At 51.6% G+C, this 16,435-nt stretch overlaps 4 protein-coding genes and 1 non-coding gene across 5 annotated transcripts; 4 read left to right on the top strand and 1 right to left on the bottom strand.

Annotated features, from left to right (window-relative positions):
- Window positions 1-1,415: 1,415 nt before the first annotated feature.
- On the top strand, window positions 1,416-1,632 carry CC1G_14442 (hypothetical protein; the record flags this gene model as incomplete). The annotated part of the gene is made up of 2 exons (XM_002911399.1): window positions 1,416-1,447; window positions 1,476-1,632. 2 exons carry the CDS (start codon window positions 1,416-1,418, stop codon window positions 1,630-1,632), a joined length of 189 nt encoding a protein of 62 aa, XP_002911445.1.
- A 1,147-nt stretch (window positions 1,633-2,779) lies between these two features.
- Window positions 2,780-3,709, top strand: CC1G_07570 (hypothetical protein; the record flags this gene model as incomplete). The annotated part of the gene is made up of 4 exons (XM_001836435.2): window positions 2,780-2,806; window positions 3,260-3,371; window positions 3,461-3,563; window positions 3,682-3,709. 4 exons carry the CDS (start codon window positions 2,780-2,782, stop codon window positions 3,707-3,709), a joined length of 270 nt encoding a protein of 89 aa, XP_001836487.2.
- A 398-nt stretch (window positions 3,710-4,107) lies between these two features.
- On the bottom strand, window positions 4,108-4,194 carry CC1G_20094. Its single transcript has one exon. It is a non-coding gene; the product is annotated as a tRNA-Arg (tRNA).
- Window positions 4,195-6,607: 2,413 nt separating this feature from the next.
- On the top strand, window positions 6,608-11,580 carry CC1G_07569 (calcium-transporting ATPase; the record flags this gene model as incomplete). Its single annotated transcript, XM_001836434.2, has 9 exons — window positions 6,608-7,657; window positions 7,713-7,850; window positions 7,903-8,010; window positions 8,081-8,387; window positions 8,440-8,593; window positions 8,643-8,722; window positions 8,773-9,596; window positions 9,649-10,648; window positions 10,707-11,580. 9 exons carry the CDS (start codon window positions 6,608-6,610, stop codon window positions 11,300-11,302), a joined length of 4,257 nt encoding a protein of 1,418 aa, XP_001836486.1. The 3' UTR covers window positions 11,303-11,580.
- Window positions 11,581-12,012: 432 nt separating this feature from the next.
- Window positions 12,013-13,335, top strand: CC1G_07568 (hypothetical protein; the record flags this gene model as incomplete). The annotated part of the gene is made up of 1 exon (XM_001836433.1): window positions 12,013-13,335. One exon carries the CDS (start codon window positions 12,013-12,015, stop codon window positions 13,333-13,335), a length of 1,323 nt encoding a protein of 440 aa, XP_001836485.1.
- Between the last annotated feature and the right edge of the window lie 3,100 nt (window positions 13,336-16,435).

Below are 16,435 nucleotides of genomic sequence, written 5' to 3'. Positions count from 1 at the left end.
GGAGAGATATCGGAACGGGCAAAATTGCTCGGAAAGTGGACGTCGTAAGGCTGTGAGCGTTACAATAAGCGTTGCTGGCACAGTGCCGAGATGTTGACCCCTAGGGCCTCCGCATGAGTTCGAAAGACCGCTTCATACCTGGCACTGCTTTGACTGACTCGGCTACGAGATATGGACGGGCTGCGAGTTGAAGAGAACTGTTGGGGCCCGGCTAGATCGCACCAGCAGGGTTTTGGGGACCACAGAAAGGCTTACTGTTCCTAATTAAAGCAGCTTTCGCTCCGACAGTCCGAAAAGAACGCGCGTTTGAGGTATCAGGCTAATGCACTGGGAGTCAGATATGAGCAAATGAAACACAGTTTTCCAGGCGATTATCGAAGCCCTTCAGGGTGTGCTGCGAAGGGTCCCAATATGTGTACAACTGATATGTCCTTCCCACTTCCTCGATGTTATTGATTGCGGAAGACGTTCCTGAGATAACTCTATATCAGATCACTCTGGGGAGACGGGCGCTTATCTCTTCATTTCGCAGATTGATATGACTTAAGCGCCGTCAGCGTCAATTACTCTGGGACGTTGTAGTGGGGAATCGAAGTCGTCAATATAGAAGCAAGTGGTTGATAAATATCACTGCTATTTAATACCATTTCAGAGCCCGGTACCCTACGTCAGATGTATTCTCCGCGACATACGGAGAATCTTGATTTCGAATTTGATAGGCTGTCCTGTCCCGCCCAATCCGACCCATTTGAGCCAAATTTGAGCCATCTACTTTCGAGGTGAGCCAGGCTCACATCAGCTTAGTGTAGATTGGAATTCGCGAGCACTTAGATTGTGATGCGAAGCCTCAGAACATTGTATTGGAAGAGTGAAGGGATCACTCATCAGCGAAATCCACTTACCGTTGCCAGGCCTGGAGGTCACATGGGCATCGGACTGATGCATGGGAAGTAGGCCCATGCATTGGTGCTCGCACCCATGCGTGGTCATCTGCGAGAAAACCTCCCCATGTAACGCCCATGCACTCCGCCCAATGCCCATGCACCCCGCCCGATGCCCATGTAACGGCGAAATTTCCATTTATATCCCATACTCTGCCCATGTAGCCCAGCTTATGCTGTGATGTAGGGTGTCGAGGATGTTTCTAGGCGCTAGCAAACGTTCAATTGTTTCGTGAGACCAAGCATGGCGCCAAAACGAAGTCGGTCGAAATATGCAGACTCATGAGACGATAGGACACTGCTCGGTAAGAAATGATAATTACGACCAAATTACGGGCAGTTGCTTATTGTACAGGTGCGACTATGTAACAGTGTGCAGTAAAATTGAGACCAGACTTGACAGAGACAGACAGAGCGACTCGACCCAAAGCAAGTAGAACCCATAGCAGAGAGAACACGACAGCAGGTCCGAAAATGACGATAGCAAAACAAGACCCGAGATCTGAGTAAGAAAACTTTTCTTTTTTCGTTTAGCGAACGTAGCGTTGGGAAGATGCACCTGGAAGCCCTTGACGAAACAGGGCAGCAGTCGCTTGATCGTCCTCTTCCTCGGTATTCGATCCAGGGGCTTCAACACGGAGAGGAGACGGCGATCGAGTTGGCGAAGGGCGAAGAACAAGAACAACTGTAGATAAATGAGATGGTCATAGGTGAAGAGCCTGGGAGCCTCATGGGCATTTGGCGAGCTGCATGGGCGTTTTGGGAGTTATATGGGCAGGTTTGAGCAGGATGGGCGCCGGATGGGATGTGACGCACAGGATTGTAAGGGAGTGACGTCATTGGAACGTCATGGTGATAGCGCGTTCACCTGGGCGTGCTCCCCGCCCACTCCCATGAGTGGCAACGGTAAGTCGGTTTCGCTGATGGGCCGCCCTACAGCAGACTGCCATAAGATAACATCAGACTAATGCCAATGGAATTCGGGCACCAGGGTGACCCTTGATGGTCACTATGAAAGTCTAAGACCGAGATAGAGAAAACGCGTTATGTCTGCTAGTTGAGTGGGGTCGTCCCGCTTCATCCCACCGGCTATAGATAGAGTCACTTGCGCGTACCCGTCGGGCTCGTGTCGCCGCGGTCTTCTCCCCGTTCACAGCATCTGCACCAAAGTAAGAGTCACACGACGACTCAAACGCATCGAAAATTTCCATTCTTCCGAAGTTCTCTTAGTTTCCACTGCCTCTGATACGAGGTCAGATTACAATGCTTCAATCGGAATGCTCGAGAAGCCGAATATCGGGTCGAGCGCTCCCGCCCCAGCCGAGACGCTAGGCTCAGTCCAGGGCTGTCCGTCAGCGCCTGACAGCGCTGTGTACTGGGTTTGAGTCGACCCGTGTCAGCGCGGCACCAAAGCTGTTTTATCCGACTATTCTGACAATCAGTATTCTTTTTCAGGAAGTCGTCGAGTACCGAGCTTTCCCTTATACACGAGGGTCTCAATGTACAGCTTTTACGGTACTTATCCTATCCTTGTACATAGTCGGTTCTATACAATTCGGCCACGTTGAGCCACGCTCTGGAACGCGAGGTGTGCGCCGGGGGCGGGATTGAAGTCAGTGGTCACTAGTGACAGCTGCTTCGGGTTCTATCACACAATGTCATGGCTTTAATTAAGCGCCGGGTACTAACTACCTCACGATCGACTTGGCGCCGTTCATTGGCGCTATGGAGGAACTTGGTCTCGCGAGAGGTTCGCGTGACTCATGCTTCGCTGTCACCCTGTGATCGCGGTTCACGGGCGCTTAGCTTGGGTTTATCTCCATTCAGAACCTTGGCAAATGTATGAATATGACTTTGAGCTTGCAGTGAGCCTCGAAAAGGGGTGAAATGAAGGAGACTCGTCAAAGTTGCAGTATATACTCTGGGGATTAGTTTGCCCCTCGTTATCCAACAGAACTAAGGAAGTTCCCGTAACGTCCAAAGCCATCTTGGCGTGAAATCGGAGGATGACATTGATTTTACAGCTTTTCCTGTCATAACGTCATCACCTCGATGAGCAAGCGTGTCGCGATACGAAAAGGGGACGTGGAACCTTATTCCTTATCATGCGTTCGCTATGTCGCTTGCACGTCTTCTAGCAACTTCTTCCCCCTCTCCGCTTTCCTACCCTGCCCCCGATGATTGTTTGACCAGCTTGGCATTCGTGATGTCACACCAACGTTCGTTTACCACTTTTCCACTTCACCATCGGGTTCTTCGGAAAGCCGAAGAAAGTTACTCTGACCCAGAGAAGGTAAATATGATTTAACTTTCATTAGCCTCACTTGGTAAGGCGAAAGGCGTTCATCTCTACAGCATTTGAAAGCCAGGGTGATAGAACTGATCGCTATGGGGAAGTATCGTTCCTCGCAGCTTTAGATTCAGATCCAGGTATGTCCTGATGCTCATGTACATACATTCCAAACTCGTGGAAACCGCGATTCAGATGGAGTGAGTGGAAGCTGACCCGAAAGGTTCAGGCCTCCATACGCCGCATATGCTACACTGCCTTGCAGACATTTCCCGTTCTGCTCCTCGACAAGAGGATAGGATCGATAGCATGGCGTCCAAAATCCACGCTTCGTACGCGTGTCTCTTCAGAAGAGCACCCGTGATGACTGGTATAAGCGCCACGGGGGCCCAGTAATCTGGTTGACTTCTAGGAACGAGGAGACCCTTCTTCTCACGCCCGGATACATAGTCGAACTGGTTCAACAAAAGTGCTGTAGATATTTAAGGTGGAGAAGCTGGCATGAAATGGTAAACTTAGGGTGACTCTTGAACATCCTGCTGAAAGGAACAATTGCTATTTCAGCAAAGGTTGTACTCGTTCCCTGTGCTCTCCATTCTTGTGCTCCTTCGTGACTTCTCTGTCTCTGAGCAACAAGGCACCTTGAATACTGTAACAAAGAGATTTTTGAAAGGGAAACAAAAAGGGTTGCGCTGTGGGCGAGTCAGGGTTGCTTCGCGCCCAGGGGTAGGGAGTTATCCCCCCAAGCGATGCTTCTTTCTCACAGGAACGCTCTTCTTTTCACCTTCGCTCGTCGTCTTCGCAATCTTAGCCTTACGTCCGACTATGGCATCCCAATTGCATTAATAGCGAAAAACAAGAAAAAAGGTAATTGATCGACGAACCTGGGACTCGAACCCAGAATCTCCAGCTAAGTGGGAAGTCCACCGGAAACTGGCGCGTTAACCATTACGCTAGCCCGCCATCGGCGAAGGGTTGCAGATTGACAACTATAGGGATACAGGGGTAACCGTCGCTTAGAGGCTCGTCCATTAGAGCTTCTTGTTAGCCCGGTCATTTCAAAGAAACTCCATTTCGCTTCTGTTTATCCGCAGTAGCTACCTGACAGGTGGCTCGTCACCACACTCATCGTTGATTACGCACGGCATAAGGCAGTGTCAATGACGGAAACACGCCGGAAGTGGGAGCAGACAACTTCCTCGGGCCTTCTGTAAATGATATCGCCATTACCTATGGGTTGAGGCGGCTTTATTTCAGTACGACTTGGAGTTTGAATGCCTACTAAATATAGAGGTGTATCTGCATTCTCCTAGTCCAGGCTTAAACAAGCCTACTTTCCGAAGGTTCCATTTCGAACCGCGAGAACGGCCCAGACAATGATTTCCGCGATCTAGGAAACTCCAGGAAGGACTAGAGAAGCCTGAAGCACTGCAGTATGGAAACACGCAGGCTCAGGGTAGGTTTGGATGACGAAGAGAAGGGATACTCCGCTGATGTGCAACAGGTATTCCGTCAAGCTGGTTCAGATTGGCAGTCTCCTTCCAGCCGGTAGCTCAGGTCAATCTGGATCATGGGTGGGAGCGACTGAGAAAGCGATCATCTCGTCGCCTTGTGCCTACGGGTTGAGGCTACCCGCACACAATCCTATGGGCGTGAATGAGCGCCGGGACAAATGAAGACTTGTGTTGGAGTGCGGCGTGCGGCTCCCACTTCCCGAACACGTACCTGCGGACCTCTATAACTCCTTCATCTCCTGCAATTGCAAAGTTCGAATACCGGCGTGAGGAGGAACATACGTCGCGGACGTTTTTAACCGTGCCCAAAGGGCAGTAACGGGGGCCCTGCTGTTGAGAAAGGATGTCCACAAGGGTTTATGTGCGGTCTTTAAAACACCGGAAGGCCCTTTCCTCACAATCAGCATCGCGTGCGCATTCTGGGCTCAGCGGTTATCTGAGTGATGATATGCAAGCCCAATGAGTAAAACACGCACCTTTCCCTCGAGGCCAACTCGCACGAAGAGTAGAGTCTGTCAATCATCATCAGAATGGCGGTCACAGGTTGGGATAAAGGAAGGGCGGCTCATTGAAAGAACGCCTCGTGGTGTGTAAATCTCTTTCAAACCACCGTACAAGCGATAGCCAGTGGGAAGAGTCCTCGATGAACTACGAGTAGGAAGATAAGATGAAAACTTCGTGTTCACGGTTCAAACTTACGATATTTCTCTCCTTTAGAGGTTAGCCTGGAACGCGCTTCGCAGGTCGCACCACCAATATATGCGCCTGTTAGTATCCCACCATCCAATGATTCTATACCAGATGGGCTAAAGGAACGCGGCATCGTCATGTTCTTTCATTCGTGCAGCGGTTTGACCCAACTTTGGACCGCTATTTTGAGAATTCAATCGCGAACTGCAAAAAACCGGGAATGCAAGGTGGTGCCCTATTGACAGGTCATGGGCAGTGTCGCTGCATGCAGGCCCAGCGATTCTAGGCGACTATGACACTTCTCGACTGGTCTACAACAGTTTTCCCTTCAAAATGGTGGTGAATCAAATGTAATCGGAATGGATACTTGGACTGCGCACCACCAAGTCGCTGGCACTGCCTGCTCGAATATTCACTCCAACATTGGTGCGGATGGAGTGCAGATCGGAGGCAGGGTGCCATGGAGCGGCGCTGCTTCGTTCGCTTTGTGGAAGAAAATATGTAAAACACAGGAGCCCGGAGTCAAGACAGCACGGATGCCATCCCGGAAACATCAGAACCCTTCAAATTGGCCCTGTCGACCACAAAATCAAATTCAAGAGTGAAGTTGGGGTATGCAGTCGTCATCATCGCGTCAAGGGTCCTACCGATGAGACATGTCGTCATGGAGTGGATTTGTAGTGGGACTACAGACAAGGACAAGTGAAAGGACGATAAACGTAGCCGACCTGGAGAGCAGTGCTGGAAAATGTCTAGCTTCCAGTCATTGCCTTCGGATGGATAATGGCTGGCCCTGGGGCGGGGGTGATTGCTTGGCGACAGGGGCGGGATCAGGCTTCGGATTACCGAAAATGGACAGATGTCATGTGTTGTTTAGATTCCCACCCCATAGCGACGAAAGGCGAGCGCTTGCCTCCTAGCAAAGCTTGTTTTTTTACCACCACGACGTATCTTTCAACGCAAGCCTGACGACGACAGACTGTAGAAACAGCTGAGGGGTGTTAGTGAATACACACCCACTACCTTAGCAGAGAACTTCAACTCGCGCGGCTCGGTTCGGTTCGATAGCAAGGCTGTGCGCCAAGTGATCCACCACAGCAGTTCAAATACCAGCAGCAGCGGCTTTTCTGTTCTGACCTTCACCCCCACTTTTTCAACGCCTCCTCACACTTATGGAAACTTCGAATAATGAGGAGCCCCCATCTATCCCGTCGATAAACATCGTGACAGACCTCGCGTCGACGACCTCGCTGGTCAACCAGGACACCAGCCAGCGCACTGCCTCCAATGCTGCTCTACTGTCCCCGCGAACCACATTCAACACGCACGATGCACCGGCGTCACCAGCAGAGTCTGACGCCGGGTCGATGTCTTCAGCACCACCGTCCCCAACCCTCTCCAGCCATTCCACTGGGCAGTTCAACACGACCCTCGTATTGCGGGACAATAAGCCAGAAACCAAGACCGGTCTTTCATCTCTTGCCCTCCTCAGCCCAGAGGACGCGTCAATAACCAGCGGGTCCCATCTTCGCCGACCGAGTAACGCCACGTTTGCAAGTGTAACGGAAGTAGAGGGCTCGGACCATGGTCGGTCTGATGTTGACCTTCGGCATGTCCCCTCGACCACCACCTCTGTCACTCATGTTGACAACAGCTCCAGTAAAATCGACAAGAGCGATGACGAGTCCGCGGATGGAAAGAAGAAGAAGAAGAAATCTAAGAAGGACGATGAATCCGAGGGGAAGACGAACCATCAGCTTGAACTCGAGCAAGACGCCGCTATCGACCCGACCCCATTCCCTTTCAAGCCGTTCCAACTTGCTCATATGTTGGACCCGAAGAACTTGGATACTCTTGTTAGTTTCGGTGGTCCCGCTGGCTTGATTTCCGGACTTGGAACGGACGCAGATCGTGGCCTGTCAACCCATCCCGACTTCACCTCAAACCCCGCCGCATCTGCATCGAAACAGAGTTTGGGTGCGGGTGCGGGTACCGCCCAACGTCACGACTCAGAGGCGTTGGAGGCCGTTCCCGCGATAACCCTAACGGCTCCCAGTGGCGCTGTCAGCTCTCCATCTCCATCAGAAGGGCCGACCAAAGCACAACCCGTTGTCGCAACTTACGACGACAGGAGGCGCGTCTATGGATCGAATATATTGCCCACCCGTCCCAGCAAAACCCTTCTCCAGTTGATGTGGCTGGCTCTCAAGGACAAGGTGTTGGTGAGTAGCGGCACTTTTCATTTCTCCATTCATCCGCTCAACGGTCATTTTCTAGATTCTTCTATGCTTCGCTGCTGCTATCTCTCTGGCCCTGGGTATTTTCCAAGCGCTGAGGCCCAAACCAGAAGGTCATGACGAACCTGCTGTCGAATGGGTTGAAGGTGTCGCTATCATCATTGCTGTGTCCATTGTGGTGCGTATCAAGCCCGGCGTCTGTAACAACGGCAGCTAATTGCCTTCAACAGGTTATTGTTGGCTCTCTGAATGATTGGCAGAAGGAACGACAGTTCAAAGTCTTGAATGAACGGAAAGAGGAGCGGGGTGTCAAAGTTATTCGGGATGGCCAAGAGAAAGTGATTGACATCAAGGCAAGTACCATTTTTGGACTTAGCTATACCATTCCTGATCTGGGCGCTTTTATAGGAGGTTCTTGTTGGTGATATCGCGTTGGTTGAGCCTGGAGAAATTCTTCCTTGCGATGGCATCTTCCTGTCTGGTCACAATGTCAAATGCGATGAATCGGGTGCGACCGGCGAATCCGACGCAATCAAGAAGGTCACCTACGAGGAAGTCATCCAACTTCACCAGAAGGCCAGGGCGGAAGGCAAAGATCCCCATCTCTTGCACAGCGATTGCTTCATGATCTCCGGAAGCAAAGTCCTTGAAGGTGTTGGCAAGTATGTTGTTGTTGCTGTTGGTCCGAAAAGCTTCAACGGTCGTATCATGATGGGTATGTCAGCATCTACGTTCCTTCATTGGTTTTAGCTGACAATATTGCCTAGCACTTCGGGGTGACACTGAGAACACACCTTTGCAACTGAAACTCAACAATCTCGCCGAGTTGATCGCTAAAATCGGTTCCGCCTGCGGCCTGATTATGTTCACCGCCCTCATGATTCGATTCTTTGTTCAGCTGGGCCGTGGTATTCCGGAAAGGTTAGTTCTGTTTTTTAATATCGTTTTCGCACTTCTCATCGTTCCTTAGAACTCCCGACGAGAAGGGAATGGCATTCGTCAACATTCTGATCATTTCCGTAACTCTCGTGGTCGTCGCCGTTCCCGAAGGTAGGAGCGATCCTCTTCAAGCCTCCCACCATATTGACCCTGTCACATAGGTCTCCCCCTTGCTGTTACCCTGGCTCTCGCTTTTGCGACCAAGCGTATGACAAAGGAAAACCTGCTCGTCCGAGTCCTCGGTTCCTGCGAAACTATGGCTAACGCATCCGTCGTCTGCACTGACAAAACTGGTACCCTCACCACGAACTCAATGACGGTCGTGGCTGGATCCGTCGGTGTCCACTGCAAGTTCGTTCGGCGATTGGAAGAGAATGCTGCCCGAACCAATGCCGATGAGGTTGAGAAATCGTCGTCCGGCGCCGTCGCTATCAAGTCCCGGAAAGACTTTTCCTTGGACCAGGCAGAACTTAACACAGCCCTCCCACCTTCCGTGCGCGATCTCTTCAATGAAGCCATTGCGGTCAACTCCACGGCTTTCGAAGACGTTGATCCTGAATCTGGGGAGACCGTCTTCATTGGTAGCAAGACAGAAACCGCTCTCCTTCAATTCGCTAAGGAACTCGGCTGGGCCAACTTCAAGCAAACGCGTGATGCCGCAGAAGTTGTTCAAATGGTTCCCTTCTCCAGCGAACGCAAAGCCATGGGTGTCGTTATCAAGCTTCCCAACGGTGGTTATCGCTTCTACGCCAAGGGTGCCTCCGAAATCTTGACTCGGCGTTGCGTCAACCACATCGTCGTCCAGAAGAATGGCGCTGAAAATTCCGACATTGTAGAGGTCACAGAGATCGACGAGGCTGCACAACAAAATATCAGTCGCACCATCATCTTTTACGCCAACCAGACCCTTCGCACCATTGCGCTGTGCTACCGTGACTTCCCATCCTGGCCCCCCGCAGGCTCTAACCTCAACGAGGAGCACGAAGTAAGTTTTTGGTCTGGTCTTTCATCTGCATCGCCTTACATTGTCGCTCTAGGTCCCCTACGAAGAACTCGCCCAAGAGCTTACCCTCATTGGCATCACTGGTATTGAGGATCCCCTTCGAGAGGGTGTACGTGACTCTGTCACCAAGTGTCACCGCGCTGGTGTCTCTGTCAAGATGTGCACCGGCGACAACGTCCTTACAGCTCGATCCATCGCCAACCAATGCGGTATTTTCACTCCCGGTGGCATCATCATGGAAGGTCCTGTCTTCCGCAAGTTAACCACCCCTGAACGCATCGAGATTGTGCCCCGGCTGCAGGTTCTCGCTCGCTCATCGCCGGAAGACAAGAAGGTTCTCGTCGAAACCCTTAAATCGATTGGAGAGGTTGTCGGCGTCACTGGTGACGGTACGAACGACGGTCCCGCCCTCAAGACTGCCAACGTCGGTTTCTCAATGGGTATCGCTGGTACCGAAGTTGCAAAGGAGGCATCGGACATCATCCTCATGGATGACAATTTCACTTCCATCGTCAAGGCTATCATGTGGGGTCGCTGTGTCAATGATGCTGTCCGCAAGTTCCTGCAATTCCAAATCTCCACCAACGTCACCGCCGTCGTCATTACGTTTGTCTCCGCCGTCGCCTCTGAAGAGGAGACTTCTGTCTTGAGTGCCGTCCAGTTGCTGTGGATCAACATTATCATGGACACTTTTGCCGCTCTTGCTTTGGCTACCGATCCTGCTACCGAGTCCCTTCTCGACCGTAAACCCGACAAGAAGACCGCGCCGCTTTTCTCGGTCGACATGTACAAGATGATTCTCATGCAGTCCGTTTACCAGATCTTGATCATCCTGCTCTTCCACTTCAAGGGCTTGGACTTCCTGAACCTTGAGCACACCGTCCAGAATGAGCGCATGCTCAAGTCCCTCGTGTTCAACGCTTTCGTCTTCGCTCAGATCTTCAACTCTGTCAATTGCCGCAGGCTTGACAACAAGCTCAACATTTTCGAAGGTATCTTGAAGAACCCATATTTCATCGGAATCACTCTTCTCGGTATGTCTTTTTAGCTCCTGTTGTTCTACCAGTAAAGGTGACTGACCTGTTGCTGCAGAGATCGTAATTCAAGTTGTTATCATGGTCGTCGGTGGTGAAGTTTCCGGCCTCGGTGCCGCATTCTCCGTCACCAAGATCGGTGGCCGTGAATGGGGTATCTCGCTCGCCTTGGGTGTCGTCTCCATCCCTTGGGGCGCTGTCATTCGATGCCTCCCCAACAAGTACTACTACAAGTTCTTCGACGCTCTCGGTTTGTTCGGCAAGCCCGAAGTCCTCCCCACGACTGCTCCTGGTCGCGAAGGATGGGGTGGCGCATTCTCCATGGTCCAAGACAACCTCAAGACCTTCGCCAACATCCGTGGCGCCCGCCTTCGCTCTTCGTCTTTCGCTATGAAATCCCGCAACGCCCGCCCTGACCAAGACCCCGCCCCTGTCACTTCCATCATGACGATTGCACCCACGATGATTATGGCCGCCGCCGTTGCAGGCGCTACGTATAAACAATCTGGCTCACTCTCCGACCCTGCGGGCACCGACCCATCCAAATCGTCTGCTGCCCTCTGGGAAGGCAAACTACAGATTCACCCTGATACGCCTCAAGATGATCCTGTCTATCAACACATCTCCGCCGCTAATAGGGCTGGTGGCACGTAACGACCGCGGCATGGCGCCGCTGTCTGCAAGGGGAGGACATATCCAGCTACGCTGCTGATGTACAGTATTCTCGCCGTCAAGCCAAAAAATGATCGGCGAGTGGCGACAGTGCCGCGCTGTAATCTTTTTGGAAGCAGAAAGCGCTGTCACCAACCGAAATCCTCCCTACCTTACATTTATATGATATCCAACGTACTTACACTAATCGCATAGACATATAGTTACGATTGTCTTGAACGCTCTTTTTTGGGTCTGTCATTTACCATTATTTTGCAAGCATGTATCCAAGACGAACCGAACAGCTTTAGTTTCTTATGATTTAGGTGCAGGGGCCGAACTTGGGGCTTGGTGATTCTTTCGCATATTCTAGGTTATATTTCATGTCTTTCTGTCTGATGTTTCTACGACCATAGCAATGCCAATACAATAAGTAATGCTCAATCTTTGACGAAACTATGTTGAGCAGCCACTCGTGCAGTGATTAACGTTAATTATCAACACGTTGCGTCCGATCATGCGGTCCTACCCTACCAATGTTTAAAAATAGGCCACTGGCAGGTAGCCACTCCCAGTTTCTTCCCGATTCTTCCCATTTGTATTCGGCCAGCCACGCATCCAGTAACGAATACAGTGATACGTGGTAAGTCGTACATTCACAACTAGTACTCCGGGATGTTTAAATTCAGATCTCATATTAGGACCCAGGCTAAATGAACAAGTTCAGGGCGGAAGAATTGGCCCTGCCCGAAGAGATTCTGTCGCTCGCGTTTTCTGGCCTCAGCAAATACGACCTCTACACCTGTGCACAAGTATGTAGAAGGTTCAACCGTCTGGCTGTACAGCAGGTCTTGGATGAAACGGGCCTCTGGGATCCAACACGGTACTGCAGTTTAATGCTCGACGAGGATGGCCCAGAGCTCGACTCGTTAGCTTTCGTCCTTGTATCAGCGCACATCAAGTCGTTCGGAAACCTGACACTCACCTTGACGGCATTCACCTGCCCTCGAGAATTAGCGAGTCGTTTGCGCAGGGTGACACAATTCCTGCAGTCCGTCATCACTTCTGTTGACAACTTTCGCCTGGACGTCAAGTTCCAAGGCTCCCTCCGATCCCCGAGTAGGAACCACCCCGGTGCTCTGGAAGATGCGCTTGAGGCGCTTTTCAACACAGTGGTTGCAAGGTCCTGCGTAAACTTCGAGATGAATGATTACGCTGGTGAGGTCATTCGAGGCTTCGAATATGAACCTTCGGGAGAAGGGCCTTTCTCAACCAATTCGATCCTGCAAGACGAACTCCGATACATCAGGGACAGCCATCCTCCTCGTTATTCTTACCGGTCGCTGAAATACGGCCTGACGGAACCAGCACAAGTGCAACAAATCAACGTCACTCTTGGGATGCTCAGGCCTCCTTTTTCGGAGTGGATGTTTTCCCTCCTGGCCAATTCCTCAGTAACTACGCTTTACATCTCGATTTGGGACGACTTGGAATTGGACGAGGAAGAGATCAAGTTTATCATGCACCGATGTGCAACTATGGGCACCTCCATCGACTCGCTGCTCGTAGGGATCCATTGCCCAGGCATTTTCTGGCCAGTTATTTCCTGTCTCAACCACTTCTCCAAGACTTTGAAGTCGCTCCGAATTTACGCCTCTCCGTATGAATGGAGGGATGGGGAGCGACCCGACGACTTCTCCCTCAGCCTCCCTGAGCTAACCTCCCTCGAACTCATGCCGGTCGGAATGCGAGCTCTCTTCTCCCCACCCGTCCACAGCATCTCACTCCCGAAGCTTTCCGAAATCACACTCATGTCAAGCGAAGACTGCGAGGAATGCGAGTACCTCGATGCCAAATTGTCAGGGTCGGATACAGAGAGAGAGAGAGAGATGGACGTAGGAGGGAGGAGGTTAGCCTTGGTCTCACGTTATAAGAACGTGTACCCTTCGTCACGGCTCCAGAGGCTGGCTAGGCCGAAGGACCAGACGGAAACGCCTTCCGGCGGAGCGACGAGAGTGAAGGACGACTGGAGCTAAGGCTCAACGGTCGAAGGCGATGAGAGAAAGAGTTTTACTGAGGAACTTAGACTAAGAGATTCGATGCGTATGAACCTAGTCGAGATTCCCGGATGAGGTACCTACTACAAATTGAGATAGTACTTATAGTAAATACCGGCGGGGAATCTACGGGCGAATCGAGACGAAATGACGAAGTCCAAGAGGGAAAGAACAAGTCGAGAACTAGAACAAGAAAGACGAAATCGTACACAAGAAAATCTAGAGTACTCGAGAACGACTACAACTACCAATCGTAACCCGGCGGATAAAATCCAAGCAAGAACGTTCGTACGAAAGAGTCATCTGAGCGAACTAGAAATCAAGTGTCGAGAAATAGAAGCAATGAAAGAATAATGGCACGGCGGAATAAGAAATAGAAGAATGACAGAATAAGACGTACTTCGAATACACAATAACAAGAACCCGTTTGACAGCTCGCCAAGCGCGCGTCTAAAGTCCACAGGATTATCCGGCGGATCCGAGAGTTCCGGCACAGCCGCGAGGCCGCGCGCGCGCGCCAGTCGTGACCTTTCCCACGCTCCGCGAACGTCGCGCGTCAAAGTCAAAAGAGGAACCGGCGGGCTGAAATGAAGTGGGTATAACAAATAAAATGTATAAGAGAAAATATAAATAATAATATCGAATGGTGTTGAGGGTGAAGGTAGAGTGTAGTTATACGTATCGAGACCCGGCGGTTGCACGAGCCCTGACAGTACCCCCCTGTTACGGCTGAGCCCTCGAAGCCAAACGATGAGGTGAAAGAAAAGTTGTGACTTGAAAATTATGGAAAAATTGAAGCATAGAAAAATGAGAAATAGTGAAAGAGGGTCGAACAGAAAAAAGAGGAGAGGCAGGCCGGGGAGACAAGGCTGAAGAGGAACAGTATCACCAATCGGGGCCAGGTTTATCGGGATAGCGACGATGGAAGTCCTGGACCAACTCCTGAGCATGGGCTAGCTCGGTAGCAAGCAGCCAAGAACGCTCTTCATCCGTGTTCTCGTAGCCCAACCAGCGCACTTCGTAGAGAAGTTTGCAGGTACGGCGGCGACGATCCACTTTCGAGTCGAGAATTTCAGCTATCTCGTACTCCAGTTCGCCATCCACTTCCACCGGCGGGGGAGGAGGATCATGACGAAGAGGAATTTTAGACTCGTGGTGTGGCTCGAGCATGGAGACATGGAAAACAGGATGGACGGAACGCATGGAATCAGGGAGTCGAAGGGTGAAAGAGTGGGTGCCAACCATGAGCGATAATCTCGTATGGACCGAGATACCGTTCAGACAACTTCTTGGTAGGACGAGTGATGCGGAAGAAGGCAGCCTTGACGAAGACGCGATCGCCAACCTTGAAGTCCGGCGGAGGTAGACGCTTGCGATCAGCGTAGTGCTGATAGGACTTCTGGGCGATAGCGATGGATTCCCGGAGGTGTTCGTGCAACGAGGCGAGATCGACGGCGAATTCTTGTGCGGCAGAGCTGGCGAGGTCGCGCTCAGGGTGGATGTTGAGAGCTGGATGATAACCCTTGTTCGCGAAGAAGGGGGAGACGCCAGTAGTAGCCGACGGTGCGTTGTTATACGCGAATTCTGCGAGAGGAAGGAGTCGATGCCAATCGTCCTGCTGGTAAGAACAGTAAGCCCGAAGGTACTGCTCCAGGGTCTGGTTCACCCGTTCGGTCTGTCCGTCGCCTTCAGGATGGTATCCTGACGTGAAGTGAAGCTTCATGTCCAAGGCCTCACCCAATGCACGGAAAAAATGCGAAACGAACTCTGAACCTCGATCAGAAGTTACGTTTGAGGGTACGCCGTGCTTGGAGAAGACATGGATAACGAAGAGGCGAGCAAGCTCAGCGGACGTGAGGTGAGAGTCCGTCGGGATAAAAATGGCTTGCTTGGACAGGCGGTCGACGATAACGAGGATGTCGGTGAACCCACCAGAGGAGGGAAGTTGCTCGATGAGGTCCATGGAGATGGACTCCCAAGGACGAAGGGGAATGGGAAGCTGCTTCAGGAGACCGTAGGGCTTGTGACGAGGAGTCTTCGTACGGCGACAAGTCGTGCATGAGTTGACGTAGTCTGCGACGAACGAACGCAGTTTGGGCCAAACATAATCACGGCGGACCAGTTCGATCGTTTTGTTACGACCGAAGTGACCAGCAAGGGGGTGATCGTGCTTGAGCTGCAGGACTCGAAGACGAAGGCCAGGACTATCTGGAACGTAGATACGCCCATCGAGTCGAAGAAGACCGTCGGATGGAAGCTCCCAACGAGGGTCTGAAGGAATAGGAAGTTGTGAAGAGGCGAGGGTGTCCGAAGAATAAGAAGCCTTGATGTCTGCATGAAGACCGGCGGAATCGACCACGAACGAGGCTCGAAGGGCTGGGGTATAGACTGAGGTAGCCCTTAATGACGAAGCCAGTTGTTCAGACGCGAAGATTGGACGGAAGTTGACTGGATTAACGCTGGCGAAGTCACTACCCCCCTGTTTAAGGTAGACGTCCCACCGTCGTGTTAGCGCATCAGGCTTAGTGCCCAATTTGCCAGGACGAAAACGAACGATGAGGTTAAACTGGGGAGAGGTATTCAGACCAACGCGCCTGCCGGGCGGGTAAGAACCTTGGTGGTGGAGAAATACTCCAAGTTCTTGTGGTCTGTGACGACGTTGACCGGGTCGCCTGCACCTTCCAAATAATGACGCCAGACTTTGAACGCCTCGAAGATGGCGAGGAGTTCTTTGTTGTGGACATCGTAGTTGAGTTTCGGCAGCTTGGAATGTGCGAGAGTGGAACGCGACAGGGTGTACTTCTCCCGACTCGAGCTGAATCGAGAGAATGGCGGCCAAAGCGTAATCGGATGCGTCTGTTTCAACGATGAGCGGTCGATCGGGTTGCCAATGAACGAGAATGGGAGCAGAAATAAAAGCGGACTTGAGGGTCTCGAAGGATTTTCGAGCGGCGGCGGAGAACTCGAAGGGAACGTCCTTGCGAGTGAGGCGCGTAAGGGGAACGACGATGTCCGAGTAGCCATGGATGAACCGGCGGTAGAAGTTCGCGAACCCAAGGAAAGACTGGATGTCCTTCAC

Source organism: Coprinopsis cinerea, assembly GCF_000182895.1.
Source record: "Coprinopsis cinerea okayama7#130 chromosome 4 map unlocalized cont3.4, whole genome shotgun sequence".
NCBI lineage: Eukaryota > Fungi > Basidiomycota > Agaricomycetes > Agaricales > Psathyrellaceae > Coprinopsis > Coprinopsis cinerea.
The sequence above is the reverse complement of the archived record's forward strand: the minus strand, read 5'-3'. Positions and strand labels throughout refer to the sequence as shown.